At 49.0% G+C, this 22,289-nt stretch overlaps 2 protein-coding genes across 16 annotated transcripts in view; both read right to left on the bottom strand.

The window, feature by feature from the left end:
• PIP4K2B (phosphatidylinositol-5-phosphate 4-kinase type 2 beta) overlaps nucleotides 1-15,254 on the bottom strand; it is a 26,773-nt gene extending 11,519 nt beyond the window's left edge. For 12 of the 14 annotated variants that reach the window (XR_005933054.1, XR_005933056.1, XR_005933058.1 and 9 more), the window contains exons 1-3: nucleotides 13,397-13,619; nucleotides 3,842-3,939; nucleotides 2,116-2,212 (exon numbers count right to left, since the gene is read on the bottom strand). Coding sequence is in view for 3 of the 14 variants with exons in the window: in XM_030022819.2 (XP_029878679.1) it covers nucleotides 2,116-2,212; nucleotides 3,842-3,939; nucleotides 13,397-13,573 (372 nt within the window). In the remaining 11 variants the exon portion in view is untranslated. Of the gene's footprint in view, nucleotides 1-2,115; nucleotides 2,213-3,841; nucleotides 3,940-13,396; nucleotides 13,622-14,537; nucleotides 14,638-15,165 lie in introns of those variants that run through there. The other 2 variants (XM_030022820.2, XM_041125561.1) reach the window with 2 other exon arrangements.
• CWC25 (CWC25 spliceosome associated protein homolog) lies at nucleotides 14,457-22,289 on the bottom strand. Of its 2 annotated transcripts, XR_003924664.2 has the most exons (11): nucleotides 21,445-22,289; nucleotides 20,903-21,075; nucleotides 20,447-20,683; nucleotides 19,666-19,735; nucleotides 19,007-19,134; nucleotides 18,703-18,772; nucleotides 18,021-18,211; nucleotides 17,365-17,451; nucleotides 16,606-16,767; nucleotides 15,166-15,335; nucleotides 14,457-14,637 (listed from the first exon to the last, which is right to left on the bottom strand). XR_003924664.2 is itself a non-coding variant. In XM_030022822.2 (10 exons), the coding sequence occupies exons 1-10, from the start codon at nucleotides 21,460-21,462 to the stop codon at nucleotides 15,221-15,223; spliced, it is 1,251 nt and encodes a 416-aa protein (XP_029878682.1). In that variant the 5' UTR covers nucleotides 21,463-22,289; the 3' UTR covers nucleotides 14,457-15,220. The 2 variants fall into 2 exon arrangements, 1 of the variants encoding a protein (XP_029878682.1); XM_030022822.2 differs by having other exon boundaries at nucleotides 14,457-15,335.

Here is a 22,289-nt window from a genome sequence, read left to right as displayed (position 1 = left end):
TAATTTCTTAAAAGAAACTGAGAAAAAAAAATTTAAAATATACTATAGTGGATGGACTGGGAGAAAAAATAATTAGGAGCTAATGACTTCACTGCATGCAAGTATGTTGAAGCGTATGGAGGAAGCCAGCACACAAATTCATACCCTGGTACAGCCAGCCCCAGGGGCAGGGTGTTGCTGGCCAAGCAGTCTCCTCAAGAGCCATACACAACCTGGCATGAACTACTGTCAACAGACCAGGAGGCAATGGTACTGCTTCTCCTGGCAAAATGCCATTGCTGCCTAAAGAACAGGCCTGACGGTAAGAGGGAAAAAATAAAATTAATAATCTAACAGGCATGTGCTCAAGAAAAGCATGAACTGAGCAGCCGTGTCCTGAAAATAAGAGATCTTCCGTCACAAGCAGGAGAGATCTGTCTGTGCAACTCATGGCTCACAGGTAATTACAAGGCACTGAGCACACACAGGCACAATGAACACCACCTGCCTCCTAACGCTGGGCTCAGCTCTATCTCCGTCAGCAGATGGGCAGTCACCCAGACCAGAGCTGCGACAGGCAGCCACGAGGCAGCAACCAGCATTTACTATTCCTCCTGGGGATGGCTGGCCCCTTGCAGAAGAAAAGCAAAGATGACTGTCAGTTCTGCTCGAAAAACGTGTCTCACTTTGAGCAAACACCCTCAGAGTACCCAGCATGCCTGAGAACAGGCAGCAGAGTAGGATGGGCCCTGGCAGCCAGGAGACAGGCAACTGAGACACAGTTACACAAAGAAGCAAAAAGCCCCAAACACCAATCCCAGTATCCTCAGAGGTCACCCCTTCTCACAGAGGGACCAGTGTGCTCCCCACTTGGTCAGGGAACAAGGGTCAGAGCATGGGATGCAGGTGCTACACATCTGTTACTTTCCCCATACCACAGGAGACCAGAAACTGGATCAAGTAGATCCAGTGTCTCACCAGTGCAACGAGCCATGCAGTTGGAGTAAAACAGATCTCTTCATTATATTAACTCTGAAACAGGGTGAGATCAGGCAATAATCTAGATATAGTCAGGGAGAATTTTGACACGCTTGGGGAGGGCGTATACACAGACGTATGTGGACATGGGCACACACACACACATACTACCAGAAGGAAGCAGTTTGGTGGGATTAGCAGGAACAGCTCTGCTCCCATCTCCTCCTCCCACAACATGGGCAGCAGGGAGCATGGCTGGGTTTGCACATAAAGCAAAGAAGGGAGAGAGCAAGAAGCTTGCACCACTCACCCACTCCTCCAGCCCTAATGTGCCTCTCTGGGCTGGCAGATTCCAGTGAGTATTTTAGTTGAAGCCCTCGACCAGTCAGTGCTGGCACATTGCCAGCCTTTATCAACTGGAGTGGAGTGCCAAAGATACTGAGTTTAATTACCTAACACTCAGCCTGCTAAAGGCCACGCAGCTATCAAAGCCACCCTCTTTTTCTGCACTGGCTCTTCCCTCATTTAAGAGGTCTCTAAGCAGCCTGCTACTACACATCTTCTGCATGCGTAAGACTAAGAGCTGTGTGTGGAAGGGTGGCCCTGCTGTAGCAGCAAGAGTTGCGAGATCTCTCTTTCACTGGATTTAAGCCCAGCAGTATTAATACAAGAAAATGTCTCTCCCCTCCAAGGGAAGTCTGAACCTCTGGCCTTGGGGGACACATCCCAAAGCAGCAGCCACCTTTGTAAACCCAATTCAACAGCACCAATGCTTGGCACGCACACTTAGTTAAAGCAGCACCCAAATCTGTAAAAACATGACAGACTCATTTTCCTTGCAGATGTTCTGCACTAGATCATTGTTATCCTCCAGCTCCTGCCTGTCTGCAACCATCTGCTGCCTCTTATTTTATGCCTAGACTGTAAGCTCTCTGGAGCAGGAACCATCTTTTCATTCTCCAATTGCCCAGTGCTTGGCACAGCAAGATCTACTCCATTGCTGTGGGCCCCTAGCGTTATGGTAAAACCATTCAAACCATGATTATAAACCCATAAAAACTGACCACACAAGAATGTTGATAACATAGTTTCTCTGCCAGCTTGGTTATTCTGTTCTAGGGAAAGGTGTTAGGAGAGCAGGGAGAGAAGAGACGGTACCTGGTAGTCTTGATCGTCAATCCCAAATCTTTCTCGGAGGTTTCGGAACACCAGTGGACAATACTCCTTAAATTTAAAGCGACTTGGCAAGTTTTCCCTAGGCAAAACAGAAAAGATATTCTTGTGCAATGTCCAGCTTGTGAAATCAAACTCAATTCTTCTCCCACTTCAGTGCTAACCTCCCAGAATATCCAAGCCCCCTCCTACCTACAAGGGCCCTATTCTGCAAGTATTTACCCTCATTAAGGTAGCTTGTTTCTTTGGATGCCTACAAAAGTCATCTGTTCACAGAAATGCTTGCAGGATCCAGCTTTTGACTAACAGGCTCTTTGGATGAGGAAGTCTGTCTTACAGAACAATCTCCCCTGTCACAAGCACAGATCTGACAGAATAATTTCTCTCTTTCCTCCTTTGTTGCTTTGTTCTGTTCAGTAACACAGCTGCCCCCTGCAACACACTGTTACTGTTTAAGATGAAAAGCTGGAGGAAAGGGGGGTGGCTCTGATTTCAGATCAGATCAGATCACTCGTGCGTCAAAAGAAAGGTCAACACACGACAAACCATCTCTCCAGAACGCAAAAGAGAGGGGGTGAATCAGCTCCAGTCTGGCATGTTCCAGACCAGTCCCAACCGTTACAGAGCAAGCTTTGCTGCTAGGCCTCGCCAGCCAGGAATGGGGCCTGCCCAAAGCACAGTACAGCGGACAACAGACAATGTTCCCTGTCGCTGAGGGATGCTGCATCTACTCCCTACCAGAGCTCTTACTCTGCCCAGCGGGAAGAAGCAGAGAGGATGGTCCTGCTTGGACACAGTGGGAGATTTTGTCAGCTCATTCTCAATGAGAATCCTTTGCACCAATACGTGGGAAACTAAAATCTATGTAGGAGAAGAGGGAAGAGCAGATACTGCAAATTGTAGGTGCCAGAGAAGACAAACTTTTGAATCACACTCCCACTCTCAAAAGCTGATCCCTGTGAAACTTAGTGAAAATGAAACATTAATCAGGGAGTACTGCAGACCTGCACACACACAGAGCCAGGGCACAGAACACACCTCTGAGCACCAGTCACAACCATGGTTTTAAAGGGGCTTCCAAAAATTGATCTTTTGGGGAAAGGAGAAGGGGGTAACTCCATAGAAACCCCATGGGCCAGGCATACAACGCAGCTTCACAGCTGTCTCCTGTCAACAGTCTCAAAGAGACAAGGAACCTATCAGGTCACAGAGCGTAAACTCCTGCCCTCTCCTCCATGGTCTTGGGATTTGGGTTCTGCTGGTCAGGACAGGACACCCAGACAGGGCACAGCAGGAGTCAAGAGACAGTCCTGCATCAGTTTTGTGCATAACCAAGACGTGCAGCAAACTCCAGCCCTAGGGCTTTGGACAAGTTACACTTTGTGAACTCTAAAATATTGTCTTCTACCCAGTCCAGTGAATAGCTATGGGTAGCTAGCTTTGTAGCAGTGCCACTTCTGACCCTGGCCTTACCAGACTTCTCATCACTCAAAGGATATAAACCAAACCACAAGACAGAATCTCAGTGACAGACTGACCCCCCACCATGTCCTGTTGAGTGGTCTGGGCAGGGCACGGACTGGGGCATGTGTCCAGCCATGCCAGACCTCTTGGCATTACAACAGGAAACAAACCAAAAGGCCTTCACCATGCCAGTTTCCCCCATAGCAAAGAGCTCTAATTACAAACAAGTTGGGAAGCACCTACTTACTTGTTGAATAGATGATTGTCCACCTTAATCTTACTGTAGGCTTTAAAGTCATCGGGCATTAACATGACAGGGACAGGAACATTGCTGAGTTCGTTGATCTAAAAGAGAAAGGAAACAGACTCAAAACCCAAGTTCCACTGCCCTGCAGTTACTGTCAATGGACTTATGGGGATGCCAAATACCCCAGAAGCTGTTGCTGAAGCAATATAACCCATTAGACTTTCAGAGCAACTTGCTGTGCTGAAGGAACCTGGAGAACACTGTGGTTACAAGCCACAGAAGCATCTCATTCAATCATGTGGTGAGTACTCCCGAGCCAACCTTGGCTCTTTCATCTGTTCACCTTCCATTGATCATCCAAGATACAGCTTAGAATTGAGACAAATCTACAGACCAAGAAATAGCAGATTATATGTTTTAAATAAATCACCTTTGCCTTTATTTAGGAAATGTTGCATCAGCCAATTCCTTAACTAGTTCTCCTTAACTAGTTACAAATCACAGATGACCATAGTCTTCAACGTGGCCAGCCAGAATGGACTCTGGGTAGTTTTGGTGCAGCACAGCACAGGTCTCCTGTGGATGCTGTTTTTATGCTTGCTGTCTCTTGTTGCTCTTATCCCACCTTCTCTAAAGGGATGAGTCACTCCACTAGATTGTTTTTGCTCCTTAGTCATGTGTGGAAGCCACAGGAATACAGGGAAGCAGAAGAATGAACGTTCAGCTACTATTGTACAGGCAGGCTTACAGCACCCAGCAGCGAAAGCATCAATAGTGGGGGAAAAAAAAAACAAACCAAAATCCACCTCTGGACTATATCTGGCTACCCTGCCCCAGACAAGCCCATGCACTGACAAGGCTGTGCCAGCATTCAAGAGCAGGTCAAGAGGCAGCACGTTTCTGAGCTGCCTTTTCTGAGGACAGCCCCAGTGTCAGTCATTCACACGGACTTCACAGGAATCACACAAGTCCCATCTGATTGAACTGCTATTAACATGCTGGATTCAGAAAGCAATTTCATTACAACTCCATTCCCATAATTACTGTGCCAAGCAGGTAATGCTGGAGAGAAGCAGACAACACTGGCAACAGCAGGGTTTGGCTAGGAGTCAGGCCTGGGGTCTGTTTCCAACACCAAAATCTTAGGCAGGTCAAGTGACTTCCAGCACGCTTGGAAGGCATGCAGCATTTCCCTGCTGACTGGGAATGGGGTCCAAGCCGTCAGCCTAAGGAAAGGGACTCCAGCTCTGAGATTCCCCACTCCTTGCATGCCATAGGACACACAATACTGTCCAAATAGCTGCTGCCACATCTCCTCCAAGGAGGAGGAGAGGAAAGGAGGCGAGAGGGAGCCATTCTGCAGTGGGATCTGTGGCACAGTTCAACTCTGCAAGGACCATGGAGATTCCAGCTCTGGAGATGTGCAGTGAGCTGTCTAATTATATGAGCAAGCCTTTGATGAGGTATGTATTTTTCACATCCTTTCTCCATCATTACCAGGGAAAAAAAAGACCAGATTTAACAAACGTCAGACTGGAAGAAAGACACATACACACTGCAAAGAGAAAAGATGACTATTTTCAGAGACAGTCATCCCACACAACAGATAAGCGGAAAGTAAACCGGCCACCATTCCGTTAAGAGCAGAGATGGTTCTCTCTAAAGCCCTGCCCTGTATTTACTTTATAGCAGCACTGAGTAGCATTAAGCACTCCCATAAAGTGCTTTGGGATGTACAGAGAATGCTGCACAGATGAATGAATAAATAATGTCATACACCTCCCACAATTTGTAATCACAATGGAGCAGGGAGGCCAATACCCCCCAGCTTAAGCTAAAGGCTCAATCCTGCACTGAGCTGCTCCTTGAGCCACAGCTACAAGAGAGGACAGGCAAGAGGACTGCAGGTGAGGAAGCGATCTCCCATGTCCTGGGGTCCAGCTCCCAGCTTCTGTCGGGAGCTGTATCAGAGAGCCCCATGCAGTGATTTCCCCTCAGGGTGAAGGGGGGAAGAGAATACAGCTAATTCTGTATCAAGAAAGAGGCGCTGCCTCCAGCCACTAATTATTGCTGTCTAACAGGAGGGGAAGCCCGACAGCACAGCTCCTTAGACACGCCTGTTCTCAGCCCTCTTCTCGGCGGTGGGTAAGGCACAAACAAGCTATTATCAGCTTGTTCCAGAGTGGAGGAAGGGTGCTGACGGCTGAGAGGGAACAGCGATTTGGAGATTGTCTCCTCCCTGCCAGAAATTCAGACACAAATGTTAGCAAAGTGAGATGTCAAGACGTCTCTGGATGTCCTCGTTTCTGCCAAAGCAGAAACCTCAAAGCAAATGTTGTACCTGTTGCAAGTCTCCTGACTGGCAGAAATGGTGCGCCAGGATACCTCGTCTCATTTAAAAGCTGCCCCCACTCTTCCCAAGATATAACAGCCTGACAACAGCCAAAAAAATCCCCCCTGCAGAAGCCTTTCCCCTCTTCCAGCTGTGTACAGAAGAGCTTTCTGGATGCTTTGGGATTCCGGCTCTGGAGATGGGGAGAAGGAAGGGATTTGTGCTGGGGACTAGAACTGCTGCCAAAGAGCTGAACTGGCCTTTTCTAGTCCCAGAACTGACAGCCTGCCCTCCACTGCACAAGGCAGCTCTTGGTCAGATGGCTCCTGAGCCTTTGTTCATGCCACCAGTCTAAAAAGCAAACATGGGTTTGGTTAGGGGCTTTTTTTGTTTGTTTGGTTGGTTGTTTTGATTGTTTAAGCAAGAGGCATGTGCACTGTCTGCTCCGACAGTAACTCCCCTGCTTGACAGTTTCCTCAGGAGAGGAACAAAAAGACCCCACGCTACCGTGGAAAAGGGATATCCCAAATTCTCCCTCCTCATAGTATGATCCTCAGCATCCAGTGCCCCTTCCTAAGGGTTATCAGGCCAGGTCCCGCAGCATGGTGCCAAGTGAAACACTAGAAGACCTTGCCCAAACAAAAGCAGCGGACAGCACTGCTCTATAGGGATCCTCTCCTGTGCTTATCATGGTGGAATCTGAGCAGCCTCCGAGAGCGACGTGACTAACGCCTGGCACATGTTTGCTCTCTCGCCTTCTCCCCAGGAGAGGCGTGTAGCAGGAGATTATATATAGCAGAGTGTGTGTCTCTGTGTATTTATGCTACAGAAGGCAAGGTCACAGCAAGGCCCATAGCAATGAGGTGCCCAGCAATCCCTGGCTCCTGGGGAGCCCGTTCCCACAGGTCTGACCCTCCTGTCTCCCACAAAGAGATGTTACCCAGCTGTAGAAAGTTTGCCTGTACCAGCACCTTTGGAGATCTCTGGGGCTGGTGCTTGCCACAAGATGGACAGCAAGATCTCGGACTTGGTTTTTTGTTCTGGAAGAGGCAGCTGCAGAGAACAGAGGTGCAGCAGCAGACAGCACCGCAGTCCCTCACTGCAGGGGTCACAGGCTATTTTGAGAAGCACTGCAACTGCAAAGAGCAGGTCCGTGCTGTACAGCATTCTGTGCCTGGGGTATTTCCACACCTCCACTACAAAGGCGTTAGAGGTCCCCAAAGTGGAAAAAGTTAAGAATGGCTAATACAGAGCACAAGCTCTTCAGACTAGGGATCTGCCTCCAGACCCAGAATGATGCTGGTTTTCTGTAAGGCATCCAGCTTTTTAGACCTAATCTGCCTTTGAATCCTCTTGAAAATAAGCCCCTGTTTTCGCAGTCCTCTTATGCCAGGAGTTTTCTATTCCCCCACTGGGTAGAAAGCACAGACAACCTGACAGGGACCAGTCCAGGCTGAAAACATCATTACGTGCATTTTGCCACTGCCACCTGCATTTTGCAGAAACACATAAGACACTGGTCCTGCCCTTCCCCAGGTCAGAGACAGCATGAATGGCACATGCCCATCAGCCTCACAAAAGGCTCAGACAAGCACCAGACTCGGAAGCTCTCAGTGGAGCTCAGAGGATTTAAAACCAAGACACATTTCAGACAAACCAACTGACATCTTCACAAGGCAACAGCAGGGGCACTAAGAAAGAGATGCTTCACATTTCTCTGCTGGTTTCACCATATTCTAAGAACAAAGGAGCAATTTCCCAAGCAAGGTGAACAGCACGGTGTTTCTGGAGGTCGCCCCAGCGAGGAGAGGCAAGGCAGCACATTGCCCTGCATGTCAAAACAGTGCGATCCCAGCCAGAGCCGTAGAGGGAAAGGCAGCCAGATGCCACTGAAGGAGGGACCAGGGCCTGGGGCAACAGTAGTAGGTGATGGAGAGAAGACCCTCATCTCTCCAAAGCTGCAACTGCCACCCTCCTTCCTCTTCCATTTGCCCAGCAGCCAGAGGAACAGCAAGCTCAGCTCCGCTGTTTCTCCAGCTCCCCAGCCAGCAGCTCTCCCCTTCCCCCCCACAGGAGCGGCCAGGCCCTTCATCCTCAGTCAGCAGAATTCATTTTTGCCTACACTGCTGAGAAGTCTACAGCCACCCCGGCCTTACAGGGCTGGAAAAATACCACCTCTCCTCTGTCTGTTAACCTTTTATTTCCTGGTTACTTGAATTCTTGAGCAACACCAGTCAGTACGATTCTGGGTTTATCTGTAGTTGATAATTTGTCTTCCTCACCAAAGCCAATTCCTTTTTCAATAAAAGACACATCAATATTCTGTGTCATTCAGGGACAGCTGTTAGAACGAATGGGCCAGGCATAATTTTGTTTCAAAACCTGACTGTAGCCTCAAAGTGGCAATTACCATTAGTAAATTGATGGGAAAATGCAATTTGTTTACTAACAAGATCCAGATGATGGAGTGTGTGTCTACTCTCTAGGATTCTTTACAACAGGAATTTGCTCAGGAAAATAAAAATACTTTGTTCCTCTCAAAGCCTTTCAGTCAGGCATCTCAAAGTACTTTGCGAGCATTAGTTAAACTTTATAATACTCTGGGAAAGTAGGTAAAAGAGACATAGCAAAATCACTTTAACTAGCCTGGAGACAAACCCACATCTGCAGCAAAACTTTGCTGCTGCTTAACACAGTACAGCAACTGGGCAACCATTTGAGAAAAAAAAATACTGTTTTCCATGAATTAGAGCATGATTAATCAACATCCAAGCTAATAAAACCCCCATGCAATGCTATGGAAGCATGAATCTTGTAGTCAATAATTTCTATCAGCACTCTGGGGACACCAGCATGCTTTAAGAAGAAAAAAAAAAAAAGCATCCCCTAGTGACAGTGAACCCACCTCTTCCCAAAGAAAGTACTTTGAAGCCTGCTGGAAAGGATTCCTGCGTCCTGACGGAGCTGCAGCACAACACCGTGTCACAGGCAGAGGAATCAGTCAGTGCTACCCTGCTGCCCCACCAACACAGACCAGCCTGTCACCCATCACATCAGCACAGCCTCAGGACCACTGGAAAGCATCTGTCCTCCCAGTTCACTTGCAGGTAGGCAGAGCTACCACTTCCCTTGGTTCAGACAAGAGCTGAGGAATGGAAAGGTTAAACGACCTACCCATGGCCACACGAGTCAGCAGTAGAGCAGGCAACTGAGCCCCATTTTCCTTGCTGAACTACCCAGGAAAACCTTTTCTCTCCATGCCCCAAGAAGGAAAAGGGCTCCTGGAATCTCTATTTTAACAGGAGGTCCCAAGATAAGAAGGTTCAGAGCCACCAGCCTCAATCATTAACACGGGCTATCATCACCATCACCATATGCTGCACTCTCCAGAGGTCAATTAGAGCCACAGCAGACAGCAAGTGTTGGAAAGGACAAATACATGCTGTTTACCCTATGCCAGTACCAATTTATAGGACTTCAACATTTGATATGTGGCAGATGCTGCTCTGGCTAGAATTAACATGGCAACACCAAAAACAACACTGCAGAGAAGGGAGAAGCGTGCTGCAAATCCCAATTTTGCTATTTCACTTGAATACTAAATAGCTGTGTTTTGTACTGGCTGGCACCACTCCTTAAGGTCCTAGGAGATCGGCTGGTGCTTCAGCCAGTAATCGGAGCCTCGGGAGCACAGGAGGCTGCCTCGGGCAAGATCCGCACAGCCAACAGAAGAGATCTACCCATTTCCACAAAAATGGGATTTGTTTATGCCTACCCCCTGTCCCTGCCAACATCCACAGAGCCCTAGGGATCGTTTCCAGTTGATGAACTGATGCCTAGAGAAGCATCACCATGGCCCATACAAACCCGACTGTTCATTGAACGAACAGATACAAGAGTCACCTCTCCAACAACCCCTGAACTCACTGGGATCCCACTGCCTTGTATAATCAGCACCTTACAACTGTTTCTATGGTTTCCAGAGCATCACACAACACTGCCGTGTTCATCTTGCTTTTCAGTGCGAGATGGCTTCCCCCTTCCAGAACCATCACAACTTTCTCTCCGCTGCTGGTGAGCTCCTATGCACACACGCCCAGCCAGGACGTGGAGAACGTGCGTGGAGCAACACGCACGTAACCAATGCTAAGGAGCTGCATCTCCTCTTCCAATGCCATGACAACAGCTGTCACAAGCAAAGCTTCCCCAGGAACCATCTCCACGTTTGCTGAATTTTACACTGCTTTACAGAAAACTCAGAAATCAAGGGTAAGCCTCTGTGACTCCACTTTCTTCTCCTATCTGCACAAGTTCTCCCCTCCACAGTTTTCTAGTTCAAAATTTAGCTGTCGGACTAATACCACCCACGTTTGGCCCTGCTTACACCAGCCACAGCCCCACCCTGATCCTGATTCACTTGGTTTCAACACTGGCTGGGGACCACCAGGACAGCCAAGACCCAGCTCGCTATTTAAACAGATATGCTCAGAACTGGTGTTCCAGAAACCAGTTCCTGTTCTTGGTGTGCTAACATCATTGCTCCTGATCCTCTCCAGACCCATCACTGCCTGTATTCACACCAGCTGCTAACAAGCTTGTTTAAACACAAGGCAGGGCCGAACTGTTGCCAGACTCAGTTAATGGACCCAAGGGAATTTCTTCAGTCAACAGAAATGGTGGATTGCATAAAATGGTTGTTTGTTTGATTTGTCCACGAAAAAGTTCATCTCAAATGCAAGTATTTTTGACAGAACCTTCCTGGCACAGCCTCCGGGTTTGTGCTGATAGCAGTTTTCTTCCCCTCCTACTGCAGGGCTCCACAAATACAGCCAAGAGATTCATCCCTCCTTCTAAAACTGTGGTCCAGAAGCCAAACATTAAACACCCCCCCCAAAATTTCTAACAAAGTCCAAAGGTACTCCTGAAAATATTCCTCAACTGTCCAGACTTATCTGCTGGAAGCACATAAGCGATTACACTTCCCATATAACCAGGGCACCAACATCATCTCCCAAACGCAGACCAGGATGAGCAGCTGCTCGCATGTTGAGCAAACAAAGCCACCTCAGCTCGCAGCCTGCTCTGCAGCATGGTCACACCAGCCACCAACCCTCTTAGGCACTCACGAGGCTCACCCAAACGCAGACTGAGATCAGTGGCAGAGGTGGAGGAAAATGAACTAGCAAGAATTTGTTGGGAAATCCTGGATGCCTGTCTGAGGGTGAGGAGGTCACAGCTGAAATTTTCTAACCCCTTTCCCAGCCCCGCAGGATACTGCCCTCCTTTCTAGCAGCAATTTCTTCATAATGTGCATCTGATATAATCTCATTACTAGCTTAGTGCTCATGCAGAACTGTCAGCTTGCTTGCCTTCCTCCCTTTGCCTAAATATTTCACAGCCAAGTGCTCCAAAAGTTACATTGTCCTAATCCAGTGCCTAAAAAAGTTGCCAGATTCCTAGTACCCAGACAGCTACAAAAAAAAAAAAAAAAAAAAAGCTAATTGCCACCAAGCAACAACTGTCCCTAAGAGGCCACAAATGAAACTCAGAAGAATCCCACCAATTTCCATTTCTTCAGGGCTCCTAATAGCACCACTGATCAAAGCCTGATTAAATTCATTATCCTGTTTCCTGGGCAAGGCTCTGAGCAGCAAGCACTTGGAACATCCTTTGACTCAGAAAGACAGCGCTGTGTTGAACTACATTTGGAAGCCTCCACTCCATTGTCAGGCAAGCTAGAAATACAATTTTGATTTTTTCTTTGGTGTGTTATTTGCTTCTGCAAAAACTAAGCCTAAATCCCTTTCACTCTCTAGGAAACATCCACTAATCTACTGGAGAAATAGGTGTCTCTGAGCCCTAAAAGCATATTAATTTAGGAAGGGATCAGGTTTCTGAATTATTTGACCACCTGAATATTCTCCTAGAACAGCATCCACTACCCACATCCAAGAGAGAGCCGCGGTAAATCAATCCTCCTTTCTAGCACGAGATTTGTGCCTGCCATCACAGACAAGGGAGAATTTTCCAGAGAAAAACATAAAGATGGTCTTAGGAACCTCCAAAGGAGATAGATTAAAGAGCTGAGCAATCACAGACATTTCCAAGGAACCCTCCCTCCTAAGACCTGTACCAACCACCACCCAGAGAAACTGAGGCTGAGTCCAGGGGACATACTTCTGGTAGCTGAAGCCTAAAGTCAGAGGGAGACAAGGTTGGACAGATGGGGCCAAAAGACTCTTTTGTATTTGGGGATGGAGATGAGAGACACATGTAATTGTCCTCATACAGCCAACTGAGGAACAGGATTGTCACTGTGCACATGCGAGTCCCCTCACCGTAACGGGGCCATAGGGACTGCCCTGAGGAAGAAAGCCAGGGGCTGTGACACGGGACAGTGCTGTGGTTGTCAAATGAGTGTCCTCAGGACCTCCGGTGCCAGAGAGGGGATATGCCAGGACAACAGCACCCTACACAAAGGGACGCAAACCAAAACAGCATCGCTCCCCCTCCCCAGTCCCGGGGAAAAAAAAAAAGAAAAAAGAGTGTTGGGTTAGAGGTGTTGGAAAAGGTGTCGGGGAAGAGGACACAGGCAGACGGGTGGGTGTGAGGGGGCAGGCACGCTCTGGCAAAGAGACCTGTCTAGCAGCAGAGAAGCCTAACGCCAGCCCAGGCAGGAGGATGGCGATGTCTGGGAGAGAAGCCCTGACCCGGTGTTGAAAGGGGGGGGACCCAAACTGTCCGGAGATGGGGATGCTGTGGGGAAGGAGCCCCAACCCCAGGAGGAAGGCACCACCAGGGACAGAGGCGGGAAGGAGCGGACCCCACAGAGACCCTCCTCACAGGGTGGGCATCCACCAGGCCAGGAGAATGAGCCTGACCCAGGGGTGCCCTAAGAGTGGGAATCCAGGGAAAAGACCCGGATTAGGGATCGGATGCCAGGGGGAGGGAAGGCTACGATTTAGGGGGAAAGTGGGTGTGGGGGAGAGCCCGATCGGGGGGGGTGAGGGCCCCGGTCAGAGTGGGGCGGGAAAAGGCCCTGTCTGAGGGAGAGAGGGGGAAGGGCCCGATCCGGGGAGGGGGGCGAGGGCGTTCGCTGAGGGAAAACACCCCGACTGAGGGGGACGAGGGCCCCGTCCTGAGGGGCTGGGGAGGGCCCGGACCCGGGGGAGGATGGCCGCGGCTGAGGGGGCGGGAAGGGCCCCGCTGCGGGCCGCGCTCACCGTGTGGTTGGCCCCCCACATGAGGACGCTGAGCAGCGGCTCCGAGGCCCGGAACAGCTTCACCTTCTGGCATACGAAGTGTTTCTTCTTGGTCTTGGTTTTGCTGGCGCTGAGGGCCGAACCCAACGCCGCCCCGACGCCCCCCGCCGACGAACCCCCCGCGCAGTTCGAGGCCATGGCGGACCCGGACCGGCGGCGGCACCGGGAGCCGGACCGAACCCCCCCCCCCCCCCCCCCGGGCTCCCCCCTACCAGCGCCTCCGCATGGTTCCGCCCGGCCCGGCACACGCCCCCCCTTTCCCAATGGTACCGCCCTCCCCTGTCAGCCCCTGTCCGTTGGTCCGGGCCGGCCCGTTAGCTTCCCCCCTCGCCGCTGCCGCAGTGGTTCCGTCCCCGCCTCCCCCTGCCCCCCCCCCCCCCCCCCGCGGTGGTTCGCTCCACCGCTGAGGAGGAGCCGCCACGGCCGGCCGAGCCCGCTCCGGCCCCGCTCTGAGGAGGCGCCAAGATGGCGGAGGGCTGAGGAGGTGGAGAGCGGGAGGTACCATATCCTCGGCGAGGAGGGGGAGCCGCGGATGCTAAGGAGTGGGAGCGCGGCGCCGGCCGCTGGCTCGCTGCGACTCAAGCTGCGGCAGGAACGGGGAAGAACCGCTGCGCGGTTTGGGCTGAGAGAGGGAACGACGGAAAGGGTTGGACGGAAGAAGAGGGAGAGGGGAAAGAAGGCGCCCTTCCCTCCTCCTCTTCCCGGAGATGGTCTCGCCCAGTTGGCGTGACGTACCCGCCCCCACCACGCCCCGCTCTGAACGGGCCAATAAGCAGCGAGGCGCCTGGAATTATGAATGGGCTTCTAGACACGTCACTGGCCGCCGTTTAAAGGGCGAGGAGAGGGGCCGGGGCCGGAGCCCACCCGGGTCCCGGCGGCAGCGGGGCCGGGTCCTGCGGCGAGTCAGGATAAACCCGCGAAGGGCCCGCTACTGCCAGCTACGGTCCCCCAGGCCCGCACAAAACCTTCTCTCTAACAGGGAAGTTTGCCCCTGCCCCCCCCCAAAAAGCCACAAAGAACGTTTTAAAATGACAGTAAAGTTTCTTAATGTTAAAAAAAAAAAAAAAAAATCTACACTGCTGTACATATACACATTACTTACATTACAAAATCCCAGAGAAATATCTGCTGTATCAGCTATGCTCTGCTCATTTTTCCTTTCCCTTTGGAGCAGCTTCCTTTGGGTGAGACACCATTCAAATCTGTGAGCAACCAAATAACGGGCTACAGAGATTTTGCAGACTTGTCTAACGCCACCCTCCAAACCCACACCTGAAATGGTGACAGTATCGAACAGGATTTTGTCCGTTACTCATGCAGCTTTATCAAATTCCATGAAACTAACTCACATGTGAATTTGTTCAGCCTCCGATTTTTTAAGGACTAACAAAAATAGGTCTTTTGCTCTGTCATATAAAGAGCTCGGACAATCTGCCCAATGTAGAAAGCAGTTACCACCTGGCATAATTTGGTAATAACAATATACAAAAATGACACCGGTCAAGGTGGAGAGAGAAGGAAGAGATCTGGCAATCCATTAAAAATAGAATACAAAGGCTCATGAGTTCTCCAGCAAAGGTTTGCTTGCAAGGTCATACTCATTACAAATGTGTTCACAATGCCAGAAGTCCAGAACACGCTGTGGGCTGCAGCACAGAAATCCAGTGCCTCTTTGGGAGATGGTAACTGTTCCTGTAGAGAGCAGCGAGTCTGTGCTGGAGGCCTCTCACCTTTGGGAATAAGCGTCCATTTAACTTCTGCACAGGAGCAGAGGAAGAACAAGTTTCATCTCTGCATAAAGTTTTTTTCCAAGGCAGCAGGAGTCCTCTGAAGGGAGTGGATATTGCGTTTCACCCGATCTTCTAGGGTGGAAGTAGATGCACTCTCTAGTTTTAAGCGACTGCAGAAAATTGAACCAAAGAAAGATATTAGAATCTCTTTCCAAACATTACACCATTTCTAGCAGGTTTCACCACCCTCAAGTCATCTACCTGAATTAATCTAACAGAGAAAACAGCAAATTATTTCCTATTAAAGTCTGCACTGAAAGAACTGAATACCTTTTAGTTTGGCTTGTAACAGATTCAATGCCTTATTTAAGGTCAGTGCTCAGAAATATATTTTCAGTAGCTCTCAAGTCTTCTCCATCTTCCAAATATAACTAACCGTTAATTACAAATGCATCCGTCACAGGGGACTTGGTTGCTTTCTGTGAAGCAAACGAGGGAAAAGCAATGTGTTCCTGAACTGAGGGCAGCGGTCCTCTGGGAGCCCGAATGCCAGAGCTCATGCTGTAAATGACTACAATAGCTACAGGAGAGAGAAGGGATCCTTGTGACCACTCGCTTTCTTTTACTACTTCAGATCACACTGCTGTGCTTTTCTGAATGATCTCCTTGTGCCCATCTCCCTCTTCCAACAACATGCCAATAAACACAGTTTGTTAGCTCAACCAGTTGCTTCTGCACAGGGAAACACACAAAATTCTCTCTCCACAAGAGAGTTTCGTCATGGAGAAAATCTACGGTGATTTTAAGCCACCATTACGTGATCCCAGCTCTAGGCAGCTTCAGGAATTAAGTATACATTCTCCTCTGATTAATTTATAGAGCCTGAAGAATACTATGCTGCAGCAACTCCAAAATACATAACACTGCCATAGGATCTTTCTTACATACCACTGCACTTTCTGGAAGGCTTTGCGCCACTCCAATTTCCTTTGCCTGCCATGTGCACAAGGGACACTAAGTTACCACCTGTGTTTAGAAATGGTCTTATTTCTTGTTAAGCACAGGTTTCAGTCCCACAAGCTCTTGGCAGAGAGACTCCCAGTGGACTTGCAGGCCTAAAACTGTTGCAAGCTCCTAAAAACAGAGAACTTTAATATCTGCATGTAAAACACTACTAGACATATATACAGCTTGGCAAAAAATAACTGATTACCGGTTTCTGAGTCTGACTACCAAGGCCATCATAGAAATAATTATCTTTTGGGTTAAGAACAGAATTTGGAAACAGTAGATGTCTCTAGTTCTACTGTAAAACACAGCAGAGATGGATCTTGTACCATCGTCTGAAACATCTCAAAACGCTGAGGCCATCACTTGCTTCTCAGAAGCTGTGGTCTGTATTTCCCTTCAATGAAAAAGCAGATAATAAAAGACACTCACTTGAAGAACTTCCCATCTCGGGAGTCGAGTTTCTCCAGTTCTCGCTCCAGCTCCTCCTCCTTTCGGTGTTTCCTGAGGTTGTTTGCTCTCTCTTCTTCCCGCCACTTAGCATTTTCCATCATTTCCTGGCGTTTACGCTCTAGTTCCTCTGGAGAGATCCTTCTGTTCGTGTAGAAAACACCACTGCTGTGAATCAATAGCATGCTGGGCCCCACCCCCTTCTTGCTTTCCATTCTTTAAGATGATTTACAACCCCCAAAATTAGGGGTGTTTAACCTGTTTTTTTCTTTGGCAGCCAATCAGCAAAGCTTGTAAGTACACGTCTAAATGTTCTGTTTTACCACGCCCCCTAGCAAGAGTCTGTTTTCTCCCTCTTTTCAGCCTTCTTGGTTTTAATTGACTGGTAAGATGATGCTGTCAAGGTCATATTTTCCTGATGACAGTGAAACAGAATGCTTCTAATTAACAGTCCATGGGACAAAGAGTGACTTCACATTACTGCCTTGCACAGTGATGCAAGACACATGGAGAACCAGCAACCACATGAATTGGTTTGGGAAGCTGTCCAAGGTGTTAGCTAACAATCAAGCTCAAGAGCATCAAACCCAGCACTTTAGGACTCTCTGTCTGACTTTCTGGATATTCGATCCAACCTATTTTAGTTAACAGAATAAAATTTGGTTCACAGATTACACCCAGCTGTTTCACAATCACCTGGGCAACTTCCATCCAAAAGCACAGGGACAAGATCTTGCTTACCTTGTGTAACCTGGAGTATGCTGCCGTCGATAGCTCTTTTTAGGGGAAGGGCTTCTAGCTCTCCCTTTCTCGTCCCGACTGCTATGTCTGTAACCCAGAAATACCCTCATTTTAGTACAGATGAACATAGATTATCATACCTCTAAATTTTCCCCAGATTTTTTGTATACATTCTGAAACCAAGACGTCTCACATAACTGCAGGACTGTTACCTGTCCACTTTGAAAAGAAATTCTAATGACTCCTAATATACTATAAATTTCTATCTGGTTTTACTCAGTTTTAATTATTTAATCAGCAAACAATAAATACCCGGTACCTGATTTTACCAGCATTTAGTAAAGATAATTCAACAATTATGAATAACTTTTAAAGAGAAACAGTAGCCCAAATAAAGCAATACCTAAAGGGTGTACCTAGAAAGAGGGTGTCCCAAGTGAAGAGTGCAATTGCAGACAGCATGTCCCCTCCACAAGCTAACCCGTGTGCTTTTGCACTCTTGCACAACTGCACAGCTCCTGCCTTTACACCCACAACTAGAAATAATGTGGCCAGAACACTAAAGTGGTAGGAGACTGAATAAGAAGGATTTTGATTCTAGAGAACTCCCCCACCAGCAGCCCTAGGCTTACATTATCCAGGTTAGCCACACTCACTGTTTACTGTGTCTAGAAGGAGATCTTGACCCCCTGCATCCAAATTGTTCTGAATTCTTCTTGCTAGAGCGTCTCTGAGGAGAGCGGGACTGGCTCCTGGACCTCGAGCGATCCCGATGCTTGTGGGGGGCCCTCTCCTGGCCGGCAGCTGGAGAGCTCCGAGACCTATGGCTCTGGTCAGAGTCTCTACCCTGGAATTCAAAAGAGTCTTTCAGGAGAGACGCCTTGTAGGAGCACAACAACAATGTAAGGCCACAGAGGAGACCTCAGACTAGGCTAAGTGCAGGAAGGAGTGTACACTGTGGTCCGTGTTCACTTATCTCACTTCCTAGGTTCTTATTAACACCTGTGTCTAAAAAGATTATTTCTGTATGATGTTCAGTAAACTAAGTGGCCAAGATAGTCAAGCAGAGTATTTGAACAGATGGGTAACTCAGTTAAGAGAAACTAAATAAAGCTTAACACGAATTCAGAGCAGACAAAAGTCCTACCAGGATCTGAACAACTTTAGTTTCAATGCTTAGATGGCTCCAAATTGAGTATGAACATTATTGTATCATGTCCCCTTCATAATCCTCTTCTAGCCAGTGAAACAGTCTTGCAACAAACTGCCAAAACTCTTGCTCTTCTCTAACTCGGGGCACTTGCTACTGAGAGAGCTGTGTGAAACACACGTACTTACTTGTAAACCATATCCTGGGACTTTGGAAGGAGCAGGTTTCCAGGAGGAACTGTTCATCCTCTTCTGAGACCTAAAGAGAAAACAGAATAGTACTTTTGAACAGATGAAATTCAAGAATACAATTTTTTTAACATTAAAACGCCATAAAAATAATTTAATGATGCAAAAACAATCAAGTAACATACAGAAACATTTAGGCAAATTAAGAGCATTAATTAGAAAGATAAAAAACTCAGACAGGATTAGAAAAATACACGAAAAACCAGGAAACATGGTATTTTTACTACAAAACCTCAAAACATACTTATTTTTGCCTCGCTCCTCATCACTGCTGTCACTTTCACTGCTAGAACTGCGATGTCGATGTTTCTTGTGCTTCTTCTTCTTCTCTTTCTTCTTCTTCTTCTCTTTTTTGTCTAAACTGTTTTGCAGCTATAAAGCAAGACACCATTTCACTAGTAATAATTACTGTCTTTACATTTGGCAAGTCAGTATCACAAGGCAAAGTAACAGAGTTCTCTGTGGAAAGGCTCCTGAACAAAACCTAAACCATTTAGCAAGGTCCTCTCTCAAAACTAAAGAGCTTAATGAAGTCTTCCCTAGTGTCAGTTTGGTATTAGTGCATGTCAAATTCTATGTCTGCAATCACTCTGTAGTACTAAATCAACAATTAATCACTAGCTAAAAAAAAAAAAAAAAAAAAAAAAAAGCACACAAGCACACCAGAAGAGCAAGAAGAGTAATATAACACTGAACTTGAAAGGAAGAGAAATTAATTTGTGCTGAGAGACTGATACAGAACCTTGTTTATAGAAAGCTGAATTTATTGTTTTTCTGTGAAAGAGTCAGGAATCGGAACTCAGCTCCTTATCCTAAACAATACTAATTTTGACCTATGATCCTCGCCTTGGTTCAGTGTACTCTCTGCTTTGAGTCTGTAAAGGACCGCTGAGATATACCTACCAATTCTTTGATCTTCTTCATTTTAACAGGATTATTCAAAACTTCTCTCTTCTTTTCCTCCTCCCTCTTTCTAAAGCGGAAAAAAAAAAAAAATTTTTCAAACAACTGAAAATATCATTCTCATGAAGGATACCAATCAAATGCAAGCTCTAAAAGCATATAAAGAAGGAAAACAGGCAAGTTTTGTACATTCAGCAAAACAGATCCAGCTAAGGAGAAGTCTGCCTTTTTCTTCTCCACTTAAAAGTGCAACTAGTAGGGTTAACAAAAATTTGTTCCATTACCATCAATCTGCCTACAATGCTAATAAATGCCTGAACTCTCAGAGAAGACCAGATATATTCACACACACATAAAAGGGTGAGCTAAGCTGGTAGAGACCAATCAATGTGGAATAACAATCTCTGCATTTATATCTATTTACCAACTTACAGCTAGATGATCTATGAGATGATCATCAGCTCGTTCAGATGACAAAATCTCAAATTTGAAATCAAGTCAGCAAAATTATCCAAAAGCAGCAAACTGGCTCAAATACATTATTTGACCTTATGTTGCCATGTCTAGACCACACAACCAAAATCCTATCAGTCACGTAAGTGGCTAGCGACCTCTCTGTGGCCAGAACTGCCACCTACAGCCCAGAGCTCTGAAACAGGCAGACGTAGCTTTGAGGAACAGACACAACAGCAGTCTTTACAACGTAAATAAAACACCTCTTGGCAAGTTGCTAACATTGATGCTTTGCCTCGTCTACTGCTTTCAGCTCCACGTTTAGTACCTTATCATGAAAAGCGGATCCTCACGGATTTTGTTTGCCATATCTAGGACAGAATTAGCGCCCGTCTTGGCAAAAATGGAGCCTGGGAGAAGTCCTGTCTCATTGGAACAGCCTGCATCCTTGTCTTCTGTCTTCTCAAAGACATATTTGTCCACTGGGCGACCCATAAGATATTCTTCTCTGTTCACCATGCCTCCGGGACCCTGGTACATCCACTCCAACTTCTCTTCTCTTTTCCTATTGCAAACAAGACCATCTTATTTTCCTTCTAATGATTCTAAAGTTACCATCATAAGCCAGTGCCTTAAAATGTAAGTGGAAACTTTTTATCATCAGAGACATTAAACCCATGGCGCTCTCAGGGGAACTCTGCACGAACTCATCAGACAGTGCTTGCCCCCAGAGAATGGCCAAGGCTAGATACCACCAGTCTGGGGGGCACCAGCACCAACTCACCTGACAGTGCCCATGTCTTCTGCGTATCGCTGCATCTCCTCACGTGCTCGCTCCTCCTGCAGCTCCCGCTGCAGCTCCTCGATCTTTTTCCGCTCGGCTTCATGCTTCTGCTCGGCTTTCCACACCTTCTCCACATTGCGCAGGGTCTGCGGGTGCCAGCTCTTCTTCAGGTTCTGCGGGAGAAGGCGGGAGGGGGACACACCGGACCGGGACCGTTAACAACCGGCCACCTTCCCTCGCCGGTGGCCACGGGGAAGGGCCCGCTCAGAGCCGCGCTCGCCCGCAGCCTTCCGACCCCCGGGCCCAGCCCCCAAGAACGGGACACGCTCGTTCCCACCCCCACCGAGACCCGCTGCCACCGAGACCCGCTGCCACCGGCGGCGAACGGCCGCAGGCCCCGGCGAGCCCGCGCCTCCCGGGCCCCTGGCCCGCCTGCCAGCGAGCCCGAGCCCAGGCCGGTACCCGCAGCCCCGGGGGACACCCTCGGCCCCGCTCGGCTCCCCCCGGACCGGGGCCGGGACCCGGACCCGGCCGCTCCTCACCAGGTCGCCTCCCCCCATGGCGGCGGCCGGCCGAGCGCGTCCCCCGCCGCTACCGGGCCTCGACCGGCGTCATCACCGCGCGTCGCCGACGGCGCCTGTTCCGCGCGGCGCGCCTCACAGGCGTCACTTCCGCCGCGGCGCTGAGGGGACGCCGACAAGATGGCGGGCCAACCCGGCGCAGCGGAGCAGGCCACGGCCGGCCCCGGGGCGCCTCCCGCTCGGTAGGGAAAAAAAACACCTACCCAGAACTAAACCCCAACAGAAATAAAGCCCCAAAGCATCGAGAGCACTAGCGTGAGCTCCCCGGGTAAAGGAGCAGTCGAACGGCGTGGAGTACGCGGGGCTCCGCTGCTGTCCCTGCGGGTGCGGTACCCCAAGCGCCGCCGGCGCCGTACGGAGCGGGCCTGCGGGTGGTTTCCTCTCCGCCATCAGCCGGCGGTAGTCGAAGCGGCAGTTGGGGTGTCCCCGAGCGAAAGCTCTCCCCTGCGGTGCCGAACGGCGTTGCTAAAGAGCGCGGTGGGTTGCGGGGGTTGAACCGGTGACCTGCCGGTCCCCAGCCCGGCGCGCTGCCCCTGAGCCATCTCTTCCCGCCAAACGCCCGCCCGACAGCCCCGCGCCGGGGGCGCGGCTCAGGGGTAGGGCGCCCGACTGCGGCTCCGGACGTTGCCGGTTCGAGCCCCGCGCCGGGCGGGAACCACATAGCTCGGCCACCCAACCACACACCGATTTACACATGACAGCCCCAGCTCCCTTCAGAAGGCATTTCCACACAGATCCCCACTTCTACAAAGCCATTATTCTACACAGTTGATCACTGTTTAAAGTAATGGCAATTACTCAAACAG

This window comes from Aquila chrysaetos, chromosome 8 (assembly GCF_900496995.4).
Source record: "Aquila chrysaetos chrysaetos chromosome 8, bAquChr1.4, whole genome shotgun sequence".
In the NCBI taxonomy this organism is placed as follows: Eukaryota; Metazoa; Chordata; class Aves; order Accipitriformes; family Accipitridae; genus Aquila; species Aquila chrysaetos.
Note: the sequence above shows the minus strand (reverse complement) of the source record. Positions and strands in the feature narration are given on the sequence as shown.